The sequence below is a fragment of the Ostrea edulis genome, chromosome 5, assembly GCF_947568905.1.
Source record: "Ostrea edulis chromosome 5, xbOstEdul1.1, whole genome shotgun sequence".
Lineage (NCBI taxonomy): Eukaryota > Metazoa > Mollusca > Bivalvia > Ostreida > Ostreidae > Ostrea > Ostrea edulis.
This window is the reverse complement of record NC_079168.1, coordinates 73,148,681-73,168,953: the sequence shown is the minus strand read 5'-3', so window position 1 is coordinate 73,168,953 and position 20,273 is coordinate 73,148,681. Positions and strand designations below refer to the sequence as shown.

The window sequence follows — 20,273 nt, the reverse complement described above, 5'->3', positions numbered from 1 at the left end:
GAAAATATATGTTCAGAGTAAAATAAAATAGTGTCTCTCTTTTTTCATTTATGGTGTAAATGGCTTTTGATATTGCACGTGGAATTTTTTGTAGTATCAATTATACCCTATTATGGTCTATTATCTCAATTTCGTTGATTTCACAAACGTATTCCGGACCATGTCGATTTACCGTTTTTGACTTCGTCATTACTACGCCTCTTAAGCTTCCTGTCCATGTGTATGGCGCGTTTACAGAAATTCGAGGAAAAGGAAAAAACATCAGTCATATATTAAACGCCACATTATGACATGCATGTAAAAATTTGTTTATGATGAGTCATTCTAAGAAAGTTTCGGCATTTTCAGTCTTCAAAGGCAAAAAGGTAATTGTATGTATTCAATTTAAAGGCATCATAGAATGCATGAAGTGTTTAACATTCTATGCCCCTGGACTGCTACACTGCACCAGCCGTGAAACGGTGACCGGCAAATCCCCAAATCATTCTGCAACCATTGATAGCATGTTAACTTATCGTCATCAGGTCTGATTTAGTTAACCTGCGTGTATTTAGTTTTTTAAGTGTTGATCTGACAGCTGCTATGTTTAAAAGCTGAATTAGCTTTCACATAGAGCTATTTTAACATACCTATGTACCAAGGCATTTTATTAAAACTAGACAAAATGTTGCATTATTGGGTTCTTAAATGATTTACAGGGTTTGACACTAGTCTGAATATAGGTCATGATTTCAGGTTGCCCAAACGAAAATAACCAACAAAAGGGACTTGAAATGTATCATTTTAAAATTTATCGCATTTCAGTTTTCAAATAGAATATCATTAACTCTCCCCTCACACACATCATTTTTACTCTCATCCATCTCCTTATTGTCACTTCCATGCTCTCTACCACTACATTCTCTTCACTCCGCTCTAGTGATGTACCGATTATCGCCGACTTTCGATTGTCGGTCGCTATAACTGAAACGATGTGAATAATTGATTGTCATTTTCAAAATCAAAAGTCGCCGACGTTATTTTTTTAATAATACGAATATTCCTGCCGCAACTTCACTAAAATTAAAAATGGCTGACGAAGCTGAATCATCCGATAAAATTGAATATTGTTTTAACATCCCTCTTGAGAATCTTTCACTCATACGGAGACGTCACCATTGCCAATGAAGGGCTGGGAAATTTAGGCCTATGCTCGGCGCTTACAGTCTTTCAGCAGGGAGAGATCTTTACCGTTCCACACCTGCTGTGACAAGGCCCGGGGCCTCGGATTTTGCCTCTTACAACAAGCAAGGGGTAATGAGGCTCTATTCTAACCCATAGAAACAACAACAACAGTCGAGAGATCTATCGCTATTCCGGGAAAACAAAATCGGAAGTATGGGATTATTACCTTCAAATTTCTCCATATTGAAAAATTCTCGAGAGAGACGTTAAACAAGATACAATCGATCAATCTTATGATTTTATTCTAATTAACTTGATATTTAGGGTAAAAAATAAAGTAAATTTAATATATTTTTGCCATAAATTTGAATTGAATAAAATTCGATTATTTTTTGATTAATCAATCGAAAAGGTGCATCTGATTAATCCGCTCATCGATTAAATTTTTTTCCCGATTGCCCATCACTACTCCGCTCTGACTAACATTCATCTTTTTCTCAACTTCATTCACACTTTATTTCAAAAGGGCAATTTATGTATAATTTCTATCATTTGGGCCAAAATTAATATTTTAATTGTTTGGTGTTAGTGACCGGCCCGCTAAAATTAGTGCGGCTCAAGGAAATTTTATTAATTATTAATCTCAATATTTTTAAATTTCAATGCATCAATCCGGAATTCTTGAACGTTTCAGTTTACATGCAACACTAATTCAAATTACCTGTATGCTTAACAATCTTTATTCGAAGCTTTTCTATGATCTTTTGAGCATTAAATTATTGTAATTTATAGTTGACTGCAATTGATAAAAAGATAACAAATTTCGAAGATCAGTAAATTACAAAGGCTAACTTAGGGAAATAAGATCTTTTTGCTGCAAAATAACGGACAAGGGACATAACTTGCAGCAAGGTGTTGATACCTGTTTTTGATTCAAATGATCATTTAAAAACAAAATGTGTCAAAAGTGTAACAAATCAGATTTTATCCAATAATTCGATAAAAATGTGCAAGGATGCTATCAATTATGTAAATTGTATTACTGGTAAGAAAAGACAAAGTGCCAGCAACAGCAGGTATAGGACTGAAGTTATAACACAAGGTACAGACCATACCATTGTCAGTGTCAATCAAACCTGTAAATTTGTATTGTCAAGCTGCCTGAAATTTAGGTTTTCTCTTTAATTTAGATTTCTAATTATTCTCTACATTACTTTTTTATAGTCTTCTTTTTTTCTCACTAAAATACTTAATTAGATGGTTGTAAAGCAATATATATTGATCAATCTAATTAAAATCAGATCCTAGGATACGCTCACAATCGCTATAATAGGATCTGACATAACCCCATTGGAGGTCTTGTCCGCATGACCTTTCTCTTGGAATATTCATGAGAACTATTAGCCAGTCAGATTGCGCCATACAGACAATGATGGCTATTTAGGGGGTTCCTGGCAATTCGTAAACAAATTGCTGTAATCTCTCTCCCACAAAGTTTATTCCACACTGTAAAATTGTATATTCTCGCATAACGAATTTTAAACTTTTGCAATAATGCCTAATCTATTCTGTTCCTACAAACAACAAAACGTACGATATGAAATACACCCAAATTAAATTAATTGTGAATTCCGATTTATGTATGAATAGGGATGGGTACGACTTGAATAGTTTTCAAGATGGTTTACGTAAATAACGCGAGGAATATAATGCCAGTTGGCGTAAACGGTGCATTGTGACGTCGCATCTAGCTGTGATATGTTTCCTTTCAAACCAAACAATCTCAGCCATTTTCCTTGAATTGTGAACACCGACGATTTCAAAGCCGACGCGCTGATTGGCTGACATAAAGTTCATCTGAACATGACCCCTAATCGGGTTATGTCAGATCTACTTACGCAGAGTATACGACGCGGATCTAAGAAGTCTGATTTTAATTAGATTGTATATTGATACATGTACAATAAGATTCAGTACAGTATGATCTTCTAGAAAAGGGCTTTCGCTAAAACATTTGATGATTTCATTAAAAAAAATCTGGAGTCAGACTTTATTTTCTAATATTTAGCATTTTTCAAGCTTAATACAATTATCACTTGCCCCCAATCAGACAAGTGTGCATGGGGTTTCACTTGTCTGCACTGGGTTTTCTCTTGCCCTCAGGGCAATCGGAGTACTGTGTTGATCCCTGTAACATCGAAGTCAAAATTAGGGTACGTTGGTAGGAAATAAATTATTTTTTTCTCAAACTATAATTTTAAAGTGCACAAAGAAAGATTATGATGTGTTGCCTTCGGGGAATATGATTTTTCTTGGGTGAATAAATCTTCATATCTCAGTCACTATCATGCAATAAATGTATAATATTGACTTTTGCAGGACAGAGACAGTATTTCAAGTCTGGATAGCAGGGCAAGCATCCGCAAAGCTTCAAGTTCTCAGTCTATCAGAGATGATGTTAAAAAGGCTCTGGATGGAAAGGGGAAAAAGCTAATGGTATGACTGCAATAAATTGACCTGAAATTGATTTGAAAATATGATACATTTTCTATCGTGCTAGTGGTTTATTAATTCACTATCTTTTTGTTTTGCAGTCATAAGAACTGTAGATTGACAATGCAACATACAAATAATTCTGAACTTAATATGAAGAGTTAGGTGAACATTTTCATTGAAATTGTTTTTGTTTTTATAGAAGGTTCTGAAAGGAGGGAGTTTGAGATCCAGTCTGAGGAGCACACCAAAAGTACGACCTACAATGTTATCCGCATCTCAAAAGGAAGATCCTGTACGCTTGACAAGTGTGAAATCAACAACAGACTTAGAAGAACAAGATGCTGCACAAGGTCAGCAGAAAATTTATACAAATTACTTTCTTCATCTCATAGAAAATTCTATTTGTATATCCATCACTGTACAAATCCATTTTAAACTACTGTTTAATTGATTTATTATTTCATTTGGTGTGGATAATCTGTTTATTAAATATGTATTGTAATTAATCAGCAGCAGGCAAAGGGAAGCCCTTGTCCACACCAGTGATTCCCAAGCAAATCTCTGCTGTACGCCCGACCAGAAACCAGAACATTCCGCCTTCAGGTAAAATCTTGCCAAACCCCCCTCCTTCAGACAAACAGTCCCCAGGAAAGCGATCAAACAGATCTTCCATTGAGACAGCCACCCCACTGGCGGAAGCTGGTAACAAACCGTTCTCCATTCTGAAGCCAGCAAAAAGCAAGAAGACACCCAGCCCTAAAGTCAATTCCAGTCCTAAGGCAGCGAGTGTGGAGGACAGGCAGACCGGGAAGAGCAAACGGTCAGAGGATGAGGCAGACAGCAAGCATGTCAAAAAGAAACGAAGGGACAACAATGATGTACAGACGCAAGACTGCAGCACTGAGGTATGTCTTGATGAATAGCATTGGGGTATGTCTGTATAGATAGTACTGAGATAGCATTGGGGTATGTCTATATAGATAGAACTGAGATAACATTGGAGTATGTATAGATACTACTGAGATAACATTGGGGTATGTATAGATAGTACTGAGATAACATTGGGGTATGTATAGATAGTACTGAGATAGCATTGGGGTATGTCTGTATAGATAGTACTGAGATAACATTGGAGTATGTATAGATAGTACTGAGATAACATTGGGGTATGTATAGATAGTACTGAGATAACATTGGGGTATGTATAGATAGTACTGAGATAACATTGGGGTATGTCTGTATAGATAGAACTGAGATAACATTGGGGTATGTCGGTATAGATAGTACTGAGATAACATTGGAGTATGTCTGTATAGATAGAACTGAGATAACATTGGGGTATGTATAGATAGTACTGAGATAGCATTGGGGTATGTCTGTATAGATAGTACTGAGATAACATTGGGGTATGTATAGATAGTACTGAGATAACATTGGAGTATGTATAGATAGTACTGAGATAGCATTGGGGTATGTCTGTATAGATAGTACTGAGATAACATTGGGGTATGTATAGATAGTACTGAGATAACATTGGGGTATGTATAGATAGTACTGAGATAACATTGGGGTATGTATAGATAGAACTGAGATAACATTGGGGTATGTCTGTATAGATAGAACTGAGATAACATTGGGGTATGTATAGATAGTACTGAGATAACATTGGGGTATGTATAGATAGTACTGAGATAACATTGGGGTATGTATAGATAGAACTGAGATAACATTGGGGTATGTATAGATAGTACTGAGATAACATTGGGGTATGTATAGATAGTACTGAGATAACATTGGGGTATGTCTGTATAGATAGTACTGAGATAACATTGGGGTATGTATAGATAGTACTGAGATAACATTGGGGTATGTATAGATAGAACTGAGATAACATTGGGGTATGTATAGATAGAACTGAGATAACATTGGGGTATGTATAGATAGTACTGAGATAACATTGGGGTATGTATGTATAGATAGTACTGAGATAACATTGGGGTATGTATAGATAGTACTGAGATAACATTGGGGTATGTATAGATAGAACTGAGATAACATTGGGGTATGTCTGTATAGATAGTACTGAGATAACATTGGAGTATGTCTGTATATATAGTACTAAGATAACATTGGGGTATGTATAGATAGAACTGAGATAACATTGGGGTATGTCTGTATAGATAGTACTGAGATAACATTGGGGTATGTATAGATAGTACTAAGACAACATTGGGGTATGTCTGTATAGATAGAACTGAGATAACATTGGGGTATGTCTGTATAGATAGTACTGAGATAACATTGGGGTATGTATAGATAGTACTGAGATAACATTGGGGTATGTCTGTATAGATAGTACTGAGATAGCATTGGGGTATGTCTATATAGATAGAATTGAGATAACATTGGAGTATGTATAGATACTACTGAGATAACATTGGGGTATGTATAGATAGTACTGAGATAGCATTGGGGTATGTCTGTATAGATAGTACTGAGATAACATTGGAGTATGTATAGATAGTACTGAGATAACATTGGGGTATGTATAGATAGTACTGAGATAACATTGGGGTATGTATAGATAGTACTGAGATAACATTGGGGTATGTCTGTATAGATAGTACTGAGATAACATTGGGGTATGTATAGATAGTACTGAGATAACATTGGGGTATGTCTGTATAGATAGTACTGAGATAACATTGGGGTATGTCTGTATAGATAGAACTGAGATAACATTGGGGTATGTATAGATAGTACTGAGATAGCATTGGGGTATGTATAGATAGTACTGAGATAACATTGGGGTATGTATAGATAGTACTGAGATAACATTGGGGTATGTCTGTATAGATAGAACTGAGATAACATTGGGGTATGTATAGATAGTACTGAGATAACATTGGAGTATGTCTGTATAGATAGAACTGAGATAACATTGGGGTATGTATAGATAGTACTGAGATAGCATTGGGGTATGTCTGTATAGATAGTACTGAGATAACATTGGGGTATGTATAGATAGTACTGAGATAACATTGGGGTATGTATAGATAGTACTGAGATAGCATTGGGGTATGTCTGTATAGATAGTACTGAGATAACATTGGGGTATGTATAGATAGTACTGAGATAACATTGGGGTATGTATAGATAGAACTGAGATAACATTGGGGTATGTCTGTATAGATAGTACTGAGATAACATTGGAGTATGTCTGTATATATAGTACTAAGATAACATTGGGGTATGTATAGATAGAACTGAGATAACATTGGGGTATGTCTGTATAGATAGTACTGAGATAACATTGGGGTATGTATAGATAGTACTAAGACAACATTGGGGTATGTCTGTATAGATAGTACTGAGATAACATTGGGGTATGTCTGTATAGATAGTACTGAGATAACATTGGGGTATGTATAGATAGTACTGAGATAACATTGGGGTATGTCTGTATAGATAGTACTGAGATAGCATTGGGGTATGTATAGATAGTACTGAGATAGCATTGGGGTATGTCTGTATAGATAGTACTGAGATAGCATTGGGGTATGTATAGATAGTACTGAGATAGCATTGGGGTATGTCTGTATAGATAGAACTGAGATAACATTGGGGTATGTATAGATAGTACTGAGATAGCATTGGGGTATGTCTGTATAGATAGTACTGAGATAACATTGGGGTATGTATAGATAGTACTGAGATAACATTGGGGTATGTATAGATAGTACTGAGATAACATTGGTGTATGTATAGATAGTACTGAGATAACATTGGGGTATGTTTGTATAGATAGAACTGAGATAACATTGGGGTATGTCTGTATAGATAGAACTGAGATAACATTGGAGTATGTCTGTATAGATAGAACTGAGATAACATTGGGGTATGTATAGATACTACTGAGATAACATTGGGGTATGTATAGATAGTACTGAGATAGCATTGGGGTATGTCTGTATAGATAGAACTGAGATAACATTGGGGTATGTATAGATAGTACTGAGATAGCATTGGGGTATGTCTGTATAGATAGTACTGAGATAACATTGGTGTATGTATAGATAGTACTGAGATAACATTGGGGTATGTATAGATAGTACTGAGATAACATTGGGGTATGTATAGATAGTACTGAGATAACATTGGGGTATGTCTGTATAGATAGAACTGAGATAACATTGGGGTATGTATAGATAGTACTGAGATAACATTGGGGTATGTATAGATAGTACTGAGATAACATTGGGGTATGTATAGATAGTACTGAGATAACATTGGGGTATGTATAGATAGTACTGAGATAACATTGGGGTATGTATAGATAGAACTGAGATAACATTGGAGTATGTATAGATAGTACTGAGATAACATTGGAGTATGTATAGATAGTACTGAGATAGCATTGGGGTATGTATAGATAGTACTGAGATAACATTGGGGTATGTATAGATAGTACTGGGATAACATTGGGGTATATCTGTATAGATAGAACTGAGATAACATTGGGGTATGTCTGTATAGATAGTACTGAGATAACATTGGGGTATGTATAGATAGTACTGAGATAACATTGGGGTATGTATAGATAGTACTGAGATAACATTGGTGTATGTATAGATAGTACTGAGATAACATTGGGGTATGTATAGATAGTACTGAGATAACATTGGGGTATGTATAGATAGTACTGAGATAGCATTGGGGTATGTCTGTATAGATAGAACTGAGATAACATTGGGGTATGTCTGTATAGATAGTACTGAGATAGCATTGGGGTATGTATAGATACTACTGAGATAACATTGGGGTATGTATAGATAGTACTGAGATAACATTGGGGTATGTCTGTATAGATAGAACTGAGATAACATTGGGGTATGTCTGTATAGATAGTACTGAGATAGCATTGGGGTATGTATAGATAGTACTGAGATAACATTGGGGTATGTATAGATAGTACTGAGATAACATTGGGGTATGTCGGTATAGATAGTACTGAGATAACATTGGGGTATGTATAGATAGTACTGAGATAACATTGGGGTATGTCTGTATAGATAGTACTGAGATAACATTGGGGTATGTATAGATAGTACTGAGATAGCATTGGGGTATGTATAGATAGTACTGAGATAACATTGGGGTATGTCGGTATAGATAGTACTGAGATAACATTGGAGTATGTATAGATAGTACTGAGATAACATTGGGGTATGTATAGATAGTACTGAGATAACATTGGGGTATGTATAGATAGTACTGAGATAACATTGGGGTATGTCTGTATAGATAGTACTGAGATAACATTGGGGTATGTATAGATAGTACTGAGATAACATTGGGGTATGTATAGATAGTACTGAGATAACATTGGGGTATGTCTGTATAGATAGTACTGAGATAACATTGGAGTATGTATATATAGTACTAAGATAACATTGGGGTATGTCTGTATAGATAGAACTGAGATAACATTGGAGTATGTATATATAGTACTAAGATAACATTGGGGTATGTCTGTATAGATAGAACTGAGATAACATTGGAGTATGTATAGATAGTACTGAGATAACATTGGGGTATGTATAGATAGTACTGAGATAACATTGGGGTATGTATAGATAGTACTGAGATAACATTGGGGTATGTCTGTATAGATAGAACTGAGATAACATTGGGGTATGTATAGATAGTACTGAGATAGCATTGGGGTATGTCTGTATAGATAGTACTGAGATAACATTGGGGTATGTATAGATAGTACTGAGATAACATTGGTGTATGTATAGATAGTACTGAGATAACATTGGGGTATGTATGTATAGATAGTACTGAGATAACATTGGGGTATGTATAGATAGTACTGAGATAGCATTGGGGTATGTCTGTATAGATAGTACTGAGATAACATTGGGGTATGTATAGATAGTACTGAGATAACATTGGTGTATGTATAGATAGAACTGAGATAACATTGGGGTATGTCTGTATAGATAGTACTGAGATAACATTGGGGTATGTATAAATAGTACTGAGATAACATTGGGGTATGTATATATAGTACTGAGATAACATTGGGGTATGTATAGATAGTACTGAGATAACATTGGGGTATGTATAGATAGTACTGAGATAGCATTGGGGTATGTATATATAGTACTGAGATAACATTGGGGTATGTCTGTATAGATACTACTGAGGTATGTATAGATAGTGTGAGGTATTCTCTGGGAAAATGTGAAAGCATGGTAGGTTTTGGCAACTAGCATATCTTTATAAACATGCCATCTGGTGTGAGAAAATATATTGTGCATGATTATTTTAGATAAATAATTTCCTCAGATATACATTCCAAAACATTGTTTTTAATTTGCAAATTTACTAAGCCAAAGCAGGTATTTTGTAGGTCATGTTCTTTGACATTTTATGGATGCTGAAATGTGTGAGTACCATATCTTGTTTCCATGAGTTTTTCATCTGCAAAACTTTGTTTAACAGGAAATGGAACATGTTCTGTCCTTTGATGATGAGTCAACATCAAGTTCCCAACTACCCTACATGTTCAACAGTGGAGAAGAAGCCAGAAAAATATTTGAATGTCTCATTCACCCAGTAAAACCTGACAAATTCTTCAAGTAGGGAGTATTTTTAAATCAAATTTTTATGTAGATTTTCTGATAGATGTACAAATCCAGATACAAAGGGTGATTCCATGATATGGTTTCTGTGGTGTTACCCTCTTTTTCTACCTAGCCTAATGTTCAGTTGCCTCCTCAAGGGGTAAACCATTTCGTACTTATCAATTTTTTCGGCAGGCTCTATTAAGACTATTTCTATGTTGGAAGAACTGGATTTCCGCCAGAAAACTGTCAAAAATATGCATGCTTGGTCAATATTGATCCAGGTCAATTTTCTAGTCCCGATGAATTAAAACACCTTGTAATTTTTCAAGAAATTAAAATGGAATTAAAGATAAAAACAATTAGAACTTTATGATAAGGATTATAAATTGCAATATTGAGCGCGGTGCTTCTTCTATGAAGTTATAGTTAACACTATCTTCCTGTTCATCTCACACAAACGAACATAAATCATTGATATAATAAACACAAACACTCTGAAAGCATAGTTTAAGGATTTGATTTACATGCATCAATTTTAGTCTTCCTAGATTCTACAAAATAGAAAATCCTACTATTTAATATAGTAATTATGTTATACATTTCGAATTTTCACTCATATTACAGTAAAACACAGTTATAAAGAACACACTTATAATGAATATGTGCTTATTGCATAGAGATCTTTACTCCCTTATGAGAGAAAAATAAAAGATTTATTGGATCTAACAAAGTTTTTTTTCTCTGGCCCTAGAGATTCACTATAATCTTCTTTTTTTTTTTACTGTACTTGTAAATACATTTCTTTATATGATTTTAATAAATACATTTCTTTATATGATTTTAAGTCAGTATAGAAGTTAAGACTGGTTTGATATTTCAGGGAATTATGGGAAAGAAAGCCTTTGTTGGTTCAGAGACACATGACTCAGTATAATGATGGCTGGTTCAGCACAGCCGAGCTAGACAGAATCCTACGAAATGTATGTGTTAGAACATTCACTGGTCTGTATGATTTAAGACAAGCACAAGTCTTTTTGCTCAGAGAAAGCTGTTCATGAATAAGATTTGTAAACAATTCTTTACTCATGAAGGGAATTCAACAAAATTGTTGTTCATTATAACAATTACAGAATGTTTTGATTTACATTTTAGGAAAATGTACAATTTACAACCAATTTAGATGTGACAACATTTACAAATGGACAGAGAGAAACTCATAATCCTGTGGGCAGGGCCTATCCCTCAGTTGTGTGGGATTTCTATCAGGTTATTACAGCTCTTCATCTGTGAGGCAGACAATGTTAAAATATATGTGAACATTTCTCAATCAAAATAAATAATATTCACATTTCTCTATCGAAATAAATAATGTGAATTTTTCTCTATCCCAACTTACTGTTATTGACAAGTGCAAATTTTATGAAAATTGAGCTTGCTCTTATTTTCAATGCTTAAGATTATATATATACACTGTTTTTCTTGCTTAATACCTAACTTGATATTGGAATTTATCATTGCTTTTTGACATCATTTCAGAATGGCTGCTCTGTGAGGCTTTTAAATCCTCAGACATACTCTAGGAATGTATGGAAGCTCCTCTCTGTACTACAGGAGTACTTTAACTGTTGTGTGGGAGCTAACGTGTAGGTGTCACCAAAACCCAAATATGTCTAAGTTCAGGGGGAATTTGAAATACTCGAGGTTCTAGCAATATATTTTCCATGAACATGAACAACTGTAATCAAGCAGAAGAGTTATCTAATTAGATAAGAGAGTATACATGTACATAAACACATGAACATTTCAGAACTCATTTCATTTAACAATCATTGATTATAGTTCTTTGTTAATTGATAAAGAAAACTGCCGGGTTTAAATTCCTACTTAGTATAGTTTGTCTCCCTTGCCACTTTCAGATATTTAACCCCTCCGGGTACACAGGGCTTTGCCCCGCATTATGATGATATTGAGGCTTTTATTCTACAGTTGGAGGGTAGGAAGCACTGGAGATTGTACAGTCCTAGGTATGCTTTTAATTAATGTCAGGTAGTTAAATGACTGTCAACCATTTATTTGTTATAAGCATGCTCATTAAAGCTTTGTTCTTGTACTGTCTGTGTGATATTCATTTATACTTTTTTTTTAATCATGTTGTAGAACGGATGGTGAAGTTCTTCCTAGATTTTCAAGTGGTAAACTTCCATGGACAAACCATTTTTCATAAATTTAACTAAAATTCTGGCCATTAAATTAAACTTACATTGTAGCTATTCTTATGTCTGTTTATTTATTATATTCTATTTATTCACAGGAAATTTTACAGAGAAAGATTTAGGAAAACCCATATTGGACACTGTCCTTGAACCTGGAGATTTGTTGTATTTCCCAAGAGGCACAATCCATCAGGTAAACTGATTCACAAAGGGATGTGGCTAATGAAGAAAAAACCAATTCAATGTAATATTGATGCATTGAAATTAGACAATGTTTTTCTATGATTTAGATTTGCTTTATTTAAGACGTGTAGATGATTTAGATTTGCTTTATTTAAGACGTGTAGATGATTTAGATTTGCTGTATTTAAGACATATAGATGATTTAGATTTGCTTTATTTAAGACTTGTAGATGATTTAGATTTGCTGTATTTAAGACATGTAGATGATTTAGATTTGCTGTATTTAAGACGTGTAGATGATTTAGATTTGCTGTATTTAAGACGTGTAGATGATTTAGATTTGCTGTATTTAAGACGTGTAAAATTCACACAGAATCGGTCTGTTCTTTGAAGGGTAACTGTATGGAAGACACTCACTCCCTCCACATCACTGTATCCTGTTACCAGAAGAATTCCTGGGGAGATCTGTTTGAAAAGGTCAGGTTCATGTTGAAACATAAATAGTATCGGTCATAAGGTTATCAGATAGTAGACGTTGCATTGTAAGTTTCACTGGTATGGAGTCACTAATTTTCAAAATTGTTCCCTAATGTATTGTCTTCTTCATATGTAATTGATTTCAATATGGTACACAGTTTTTATGCCCCCCCCCCCCTCCCTTGAAAAGAGGAGGCATATTGGTTTGCACCTGTCACTTTGTAGGTAATATCTTGAGAATCCTGTCCTTAATTTTCATCAAACTCGGGACTCTAGTACGTCCTAAGGAGTAGTTGACCCTATGGATTTCAAGGTCAAAAGTCAAACTATTCTGGACAGCAGAAAATATTTTCTGCTCAATGTCTTTGCATAACAGACATCAGACTTGGTACACTGGTACATCCTATGGAGATGGCATTGGTCAGAATGCCTCATATTGTTATCATTCCTTTTCATTTTGAAACTCAGAAGGTCATAATTCAATTCACTTTGAATATATATAAAAAAAAAAAACACTGCTTATTATCTTTAGAACCCTATGCCTAATAGAAATCAAACTTAGTATTGTGATTACCCCTAACTAATAGATAATCTATATTTATCACTATCATTACAGAGTCTGACAGTCAAAATTAAAAGTTGATCCTTTTCAATATTGCCACAGGGGGGGGGGGGGGGGGGGGGGGGGGGGCATACATGTATGTGTGTGTCTAAAACATTTCATGGGGTTGTTTTTGCATGACCTTGCAAAATCCATTATATTTTATCATGATAAAGCACACTGCAAATGAGATTGATTCTGTTATTTTTCAATTTAGATGGTTCCTAGAGCCCTGCAGATTGCTATTGATGAAGACGTTGAGTTCAGAAGAGGTCTTCCTAGAGAGTATTCATCCTACATGGGGATAGCTCACTCAGACATGGTCAGTTCAGTATTCTTCTTAAAGTATTGGTGTTCTAAACAAAACACATGTTTAGTTTTTGCTGATTTTGTGCAGTATTCTGCTTTCACTTTCAAAGTACAGAGTACTCATCAGTTAGATGAAAGAGTTTTTGGATTTGTTTGAAAATTTTGTTGCTATTGCATCTTTTCAAAAATTTCATCAATTGCTTTGTTCATGTAGTCAATGTCTTCGCATGCAAACCTTACCGGATGTTTAGTTGTGTGCATACGTAGTAGTTCCCAACATCAACAAACATATCTAGGGCCTTTCTCATTATTTGTTTTTCATAAATAATCGTGCCATCATTTTATTAAATCAATTGTTTTTATACAATGATTTAGGGAAAGTTAATAACTTTATAAAACACATTCAGTGCATGGAAATAATTTCAATTTTCAGATTTATCGCAGGGTCCTTTCTGACTTGTCAGTTTTCTGGTTGTGATAAATTGCATTGCCCTTTTCTACATAAATTAACATACAGGGTAAATCTTTTCCACATGAATTAACATACAGGATAAATCTTTTCCACATGAATTAACATACAGGGTAAATCTTTTCCACATGAATTAACATACAGGGTAAATCTTTTCCACATGAATTAACATACAGGGTAAATCTTTGTGTACAGGATGGGCCACCCAGAAACATGTTTTTGAAAAAAGTGGAGCAGCTGATGGTTCGAATGATCCAACATTTACCCGTGGATATGGCTTGTGACCAGATGGCCAAGTCATTCATCCATGACAGTATGCCTCCTGTTCTCTCTGAAGGTATACAACATTATTTTCTTGGACAGAAGTGGGAATAAAATTTGGATTGATTTTGCAATGTTGACTTCAAGTTAAGATGTTGATAACAAAAGAAGTATCTGTTATAATATTTCTTTTGTAAATACAGCTGAGAAAGCTTTCAGTGTTCATGGTAGTGGTGAGCACTGGGACAAGGAGAGGATGTGTGTAGTGGGAACAGCTGAAATAGAACCAGACACCACCATTAAAATCATCCGTAAAGGCATCCTCAGGTAACTCCATAAATCATCCGTAAAGGCATCCTCAGGTAACCTCAATAAATCATCCATAAAGGCATCCTCAGGTAACCTCAATAAATCATCCATAAAGGCATCCTCAGGTAACCTCAATAAATCATCCATAAAGGCATCCTTAGGTAACCTCAATAAATCATCTGTAAAGGCATCCTCAGGTAACCTCAATAAATCATCTGTAAAGGCATCCTCAGGTAACCTCAATAAATCATCTGTAAAGGCATCCTCAGGTAACCTCAATAAATTATACGTAAAGGTATCCTCAGGTAACCTCAATAAATCATTTGTAAAGGCATCCTCAGGTAACCTCAATAAATCATCCATAAAGGCATCCTCAGGTAACCTCAATAAATTATCCGTAAAGGTAACCTCAATAAATCATCCATAAAGGCATCCTCAGGTAACCTCAATAAATCATTTGTATAGGCATCCTCAGGTAACCTCAATAAATCATTTGTAAAGGCATCCTCAGGTAACCTCAATAAATCATCCATAAAGGCATCCTCAGGTAACCTCAATAAATTATACGTAAAGGTAACCTCAGGTAACCTCAATAAATCATCCATAAAGGCATCCTAAGGTAACCTCAATAAATTATACGTAAAGGCATCCTCAGGTAACCTCAATAAATCATCCATAAAGGCATCCTCAGGTAACCTCAATAAATCATCAGTAAAGGCATCCTCAGGTAACCTGAATAAATCATCTGTAATGGCATCCTCAGGTAACCTCAATAAATCATCCGTAAAGGCATCCTCAGGTAACCTCAATAAATCATCTGTAAAGGCATCCTCAGGTAACCTCAATAAATCATCCGTAAAGACATCCTCAGGTAACCTCAATAAATCATCTGTAAAGGCATTCTCAGGTAACCTGAATAAATCATCTGTAAAAGTATCCTCGGTATAACCTCAATAAAGGCATCAAACAGATTACTTTATCAGAATTATCTTTGAAGGCATCTTTAGATGATGGCCTCATCAAAATACTCTGTTTAGACATCCTTTGGTGATGGCGTCATCAAAATACTCTTGTTTAGAATCCTTTGGTAATGGCCTCATTAAAGTGCTTCATCAAAATTGAGTAATTGTTAAGTAGGTAATGGCTTCATGAAAATCTCTTTCATATGTACATGTAAATGGAGGGGGGAGTGGCTGTTTGTGGTTATGGATCAATTCATCTTAGTTATTTCAGTATTGATGGAATACTGATTCTGTGGTGTACAGAAAGTGTTCATCCTATTGAACACCCTGAACACTTTAAAAATTTTAAAAGATGGCAGTTATTTAGAACTTTGTTTTGATATATTGTGACCTTGAGAAATGTTTAAATAGATATTGGATTCTGAATGAGTTATTATTCTTTCCTTTATGATAATATGATCTATTCGGGTCTTGTTTATTATTTCAAATTGTGAAAACAACATACAGATAGTAAATACTCAAAGATATGTAGTCGCTATTACCAGTATAAGGTAAAGATATACCTATGTAGTCGCTATTACCAGGATAAGGTAAGTCATGTTATATTTAAATTGGGGGCTCTTTAATTTTTTACAGTTGGAAAAACTCCCAGGGTGCTCTTATTGGGGTAGGGGCGAGATCAAAGTTCAATGTCTGACAAAAAACTAAATTCACATAGTTTTCACCAAAACCCACAACCCCCACCCCCTTTAAAACTAAATATGATGAATGTTGAAACTAATCGATTAACAAGTAAAAACATACAAGTATAAATAACACTGTATACCTTTTCTACTGTTTATTCCAAATGAAATTGTACATTAAAACTATTAAATGTTCATTAAAATGCAATATTAGTATGTGGTTTTTAACAGTCACTTGTCTTTCTTCTTTGTCTACTGATGTGTAATCGATGTCGGATGACAGAAACTTATGGGAGTTTTTATCCCCCCTCCCCCTAACTATTCGAATTTAGATTTATATCCAACATCGATCTTTTGATCTCGTCCCTTAATAGGATGAATACAGTACATGTTTAGAGGGTGTTCCAATAATCTAGAGAATTATTAATCTCGGAGATACATGTAACTATGAATTCCATCACGTGACCTGCCTGCACTGGGTATTGGTTTATTTTTATACAGGCTGCTGACGGAGGAAGATGAGGTACGGATATACTACTCTCTGGAAAACACCCGACTGTATCATGAAGTGGAACCCACCTTTATTCAGATCTCTGCAGAGGTAATTTTATGAAAACTGTCATCAAATATTGAAAATGCATCTATTTCTCCTCAGGAACCGAGTAAAGATTTGTCAGACTTCATTGCCTTGGAATTCCTACCCATTTTATAAATTTCTTCCATCCGTTTCTTGAAAAGCATCTCATTTTACAGGTTGGTCCTGCCGTGGAATTTTTGATTCATTCGTACCCAAAGTATGTAACCGTGGAAAGCTTGCCGTTACCCTCCATTGACCAGAGAGTAAGTAATCCTGTCCTCTGAAGTTTTAGGGTTATTCTGGGTAAAGTAAAGGTTGACAGATTTCCGGGCAATTGTGTGTGTATTTTTAAAAAAGGCTTGTCAAATTCCAGGTATGGTAAAAGGCGTGTCAGGTCTCAGAGTGATCTGGTTATAGAAATAAAAAATATGTGATTTCTGTCTTGAAAGATAAGTGAGGAATGGACAAGGTTAAAATGTGATAGATGGCAAGGTTTGCTGAGCTGTCTTCATGTTTGAATTACTAGCCCAAATATCACTTATTTTTCAAAACAATTACAAAGTAATTTGTTTATCCTGCAACACAATGTCAAGTCAAATGATGTTGTAATAATCCAAAATTGTTTATTTTTTATTGGAAATGTAACATAGAAGCATTCCCTTAGCAGTTGCATCTTTGACATTCCATTGTAAACTTAAAAAGAACACAGAAGGCTATATATGGACACTGACCGAATACCATTCTGGATTATAGGGTTATCTTTATTGGATTTGTAAAGAGGTTATTTACAGGATGAAGACAATATTTTCCATATATTTACATTTCCAATATTTTTGCCTTTCGTTTCTTTACAAATTGCAAAATTAGCAATTTTTAAATGTGTTTATAAATCTTGATAAATATATTACATCTATTTTAACAGCTAGGAATTCTGATAAATGAAAGTAGAGAATAAATTTCATTATTTAAAATGCATAAGGGTATGAACTGCAATGCTTCATGCTGACATACTTCATGAATTGTGCTAGTCTCGTGTATTTTAAAACATAAAACATGATTCTTATATGCGGTAACATAGCTGAGTTTTGTTAATGCCAGGTGGAACTCTATATTGATTATAAAATTTGATGTCAACCATGTGATTTTGTTTTTTGAGATAATGTAACTAGGTATTTTTATGTGTTTTAATGTTTTTGACTGTCCTCTTCAGATTGATGTAGCCAGCATGTTGTATGAGAAGGGACTACTAATCACTGGGGAGCCCATGCTTGTCCTGGATCAAGACTCCAATTGACCTTGATGAACTCTCTCTCAATCCACAACAAAGCTGCACTTAATGTGTCATTATAGAATTCAATAGCTGCTTTTATTGGTCATAACATTGTGCATTTATATTGACATGTCAGTCATGAAACGCTTCAATATGTGTTATATTGTTTATGGATCAGACACACAATACAATGTACCTGTAATGACTTTTTAACTGGAATTTTTTAGTCAGAAAAAATTGTGATATTGTATAATATTCGCTACAAAATGTATATCATACATAAACTGTTGTAGCTATATCTGTATCTGAAAAGTTGATCTGCCCTTTAGAAAAAGAGAAAAAAATTACTTTGTAGGTTGCCTGGTAACTTGTTACAATTTCTGACAGTATTAACTAAGCCATTTACTGTGCATATTCTGACAACGAAACACCAGGAAAATCAAAAATGTTCTTAAACATCTGCTAATGCATGTATAAAAACATTCACCTAATCTTGTATTTATTTTATTTCTGACAGAGCAGAGAGCTCATAATTATTCTGTTTATTTATGTTTTTATACAAGGTCTTTTGACCTGTGCCACATTTTACAAAGATTATGGTGTAAAGAGAAAAATAGTTCACTTGTTGTTGTTATACATGTATATGATCTTTTGTAATTAGATTTAGATTTCAGAAGAGCAAAGAAAACATCAAGTAATATATGCCCATTTACTTTATCGTGCGAGGTTTGGTTCCGTGGTGGAAATGACTCCACCAATAGTTTAGATGTTTAGCATGCTTAATGCTATTATATGAGATAATGAATGCAGTATTGATTAGTAATAATAAATTGTTGCTTTGATGATTATCAAGCATGAAATTTTGAAAGGAAGAAATAAATTGTAAGTACATTGTCCCTTGTGATTTGTGTGTGTGTGTGTGATTTTTTTATTTAATTGATTAGTTGTTCAACTTTACAGAAAGATTTCTTTAATTAAACTGATGGTAAAAATAAATAGTTGTTTTCAGTGTCTATTTCCTTGGCTTTGATATCGACTTAGAAATAGGTAGTCAATAGTCATGGCATTCATGTATTTGTCATGTACCTACCTACCTAGTCCTTGTTGCGCCCGTGGGCAAGGTATTTGTCATGTAATAAGACTTAATCTTCACGATACAATTTAATCATCACAAGATACAAGTTAATCGTCATGGATATAATTTAATTTTGTGATGCAATATTTAATCAAGAAAACGAGGAAGAATTGGTGAAAGATATGAAGCAGTTGACAAACTTTTAAATAATTAATTTATTTAATTAAAAATCAATGATTTATTTTCTTCCACTTTACAGTTTTTGAAGCATAGTGAATTCGAGAACATTGAATTTTGATTAGATTGAATTTTATGTAATCTGATAACTGAAAATTTAGTTACATGTAAGCATTGGCATAAATATTCCAACACGGATCTCAAAACCTTGTCAGGGCAACAGTGATTTCTGAATATATTCGCAGATCCCTCCCATAATTTAATCAGCTCGTATTGATATTAGTGAAGATACAATATTAATTTGTTGGTAAAATGGGTAGTAAAAACCGGGCCGGGTCACCTTCGTAAACCGATTTCTTTAGTTCTTCGTTGATATATCTTTGCTTGTTTTGAAACTTGCAGAATATAT

The 20,273-nt window shown here is 34.4% G+C and overlaps 1 protein-coding gene across 3 annotated transcripts; it reads left to right on the top strand.

The window, feature by feature from the left end:
- Nucleotides 1-185: 185 nt before the first annotated feature.
- On the top strand, nucleotides 186-19,608 carry LOC125652291 (ribosomal oxygenase 1-like). 3 transcript variants are annotated; one of them, XM_048881366.2, is made up of 18 exons: nucleotides 186-365; nucleotides 3,544-3,660; nucleotides 3,860-4,010; nucleotides 4,174-4,565; nucleotides 10,174-10,310; nucleotides 11,179-11,278; nucleotides 11,451-11,564; nucleotides 11,835-11,941; nucleotides 12,215-12,322; nucleotides 12,456-12,490; nucleotides 12,610-12,704; nucleotides 13,088-13,171; nucleotides 13,990-14,094; nucleotides 14,746-14,887; nucleotides 15,015-15,138; nucleotides 17,267-17,366; nucleotides 17,519-17,605; nucleotides 18,553-19,608. In XM_048881366.2, the coding sequence occupies exons 1-18, from the start codon at nucleotides 312-314 to the stop codon at nucleotides 18,634-18,636; spliced, it is 2,136 nt and encodes a 711-aa protein (XP_048737323.1). In that variant the 5' UTR covers nucleotides 186-311; the 3' UTR covers nucleotides 18,637-19,608. The 3 variants fall into 3 exon arrangements, with proteins under 3 accessions (XP_048737323.1, XP_048737322.1, XP_048737324.1); XM_048881365.2 differs by having other exon boundaries at nucleotides 4,171-4,565; XM_048881367.2 differs by lacking the exon at nucleotides 186-365 and adding an exon at nucleotides 489-524 and having other exon boundaries at nucleotides 4,171-4,565.
- The last annotated feature ends 665 nt before the right edge of the window (nucleotides 19,609-20,273 follow it).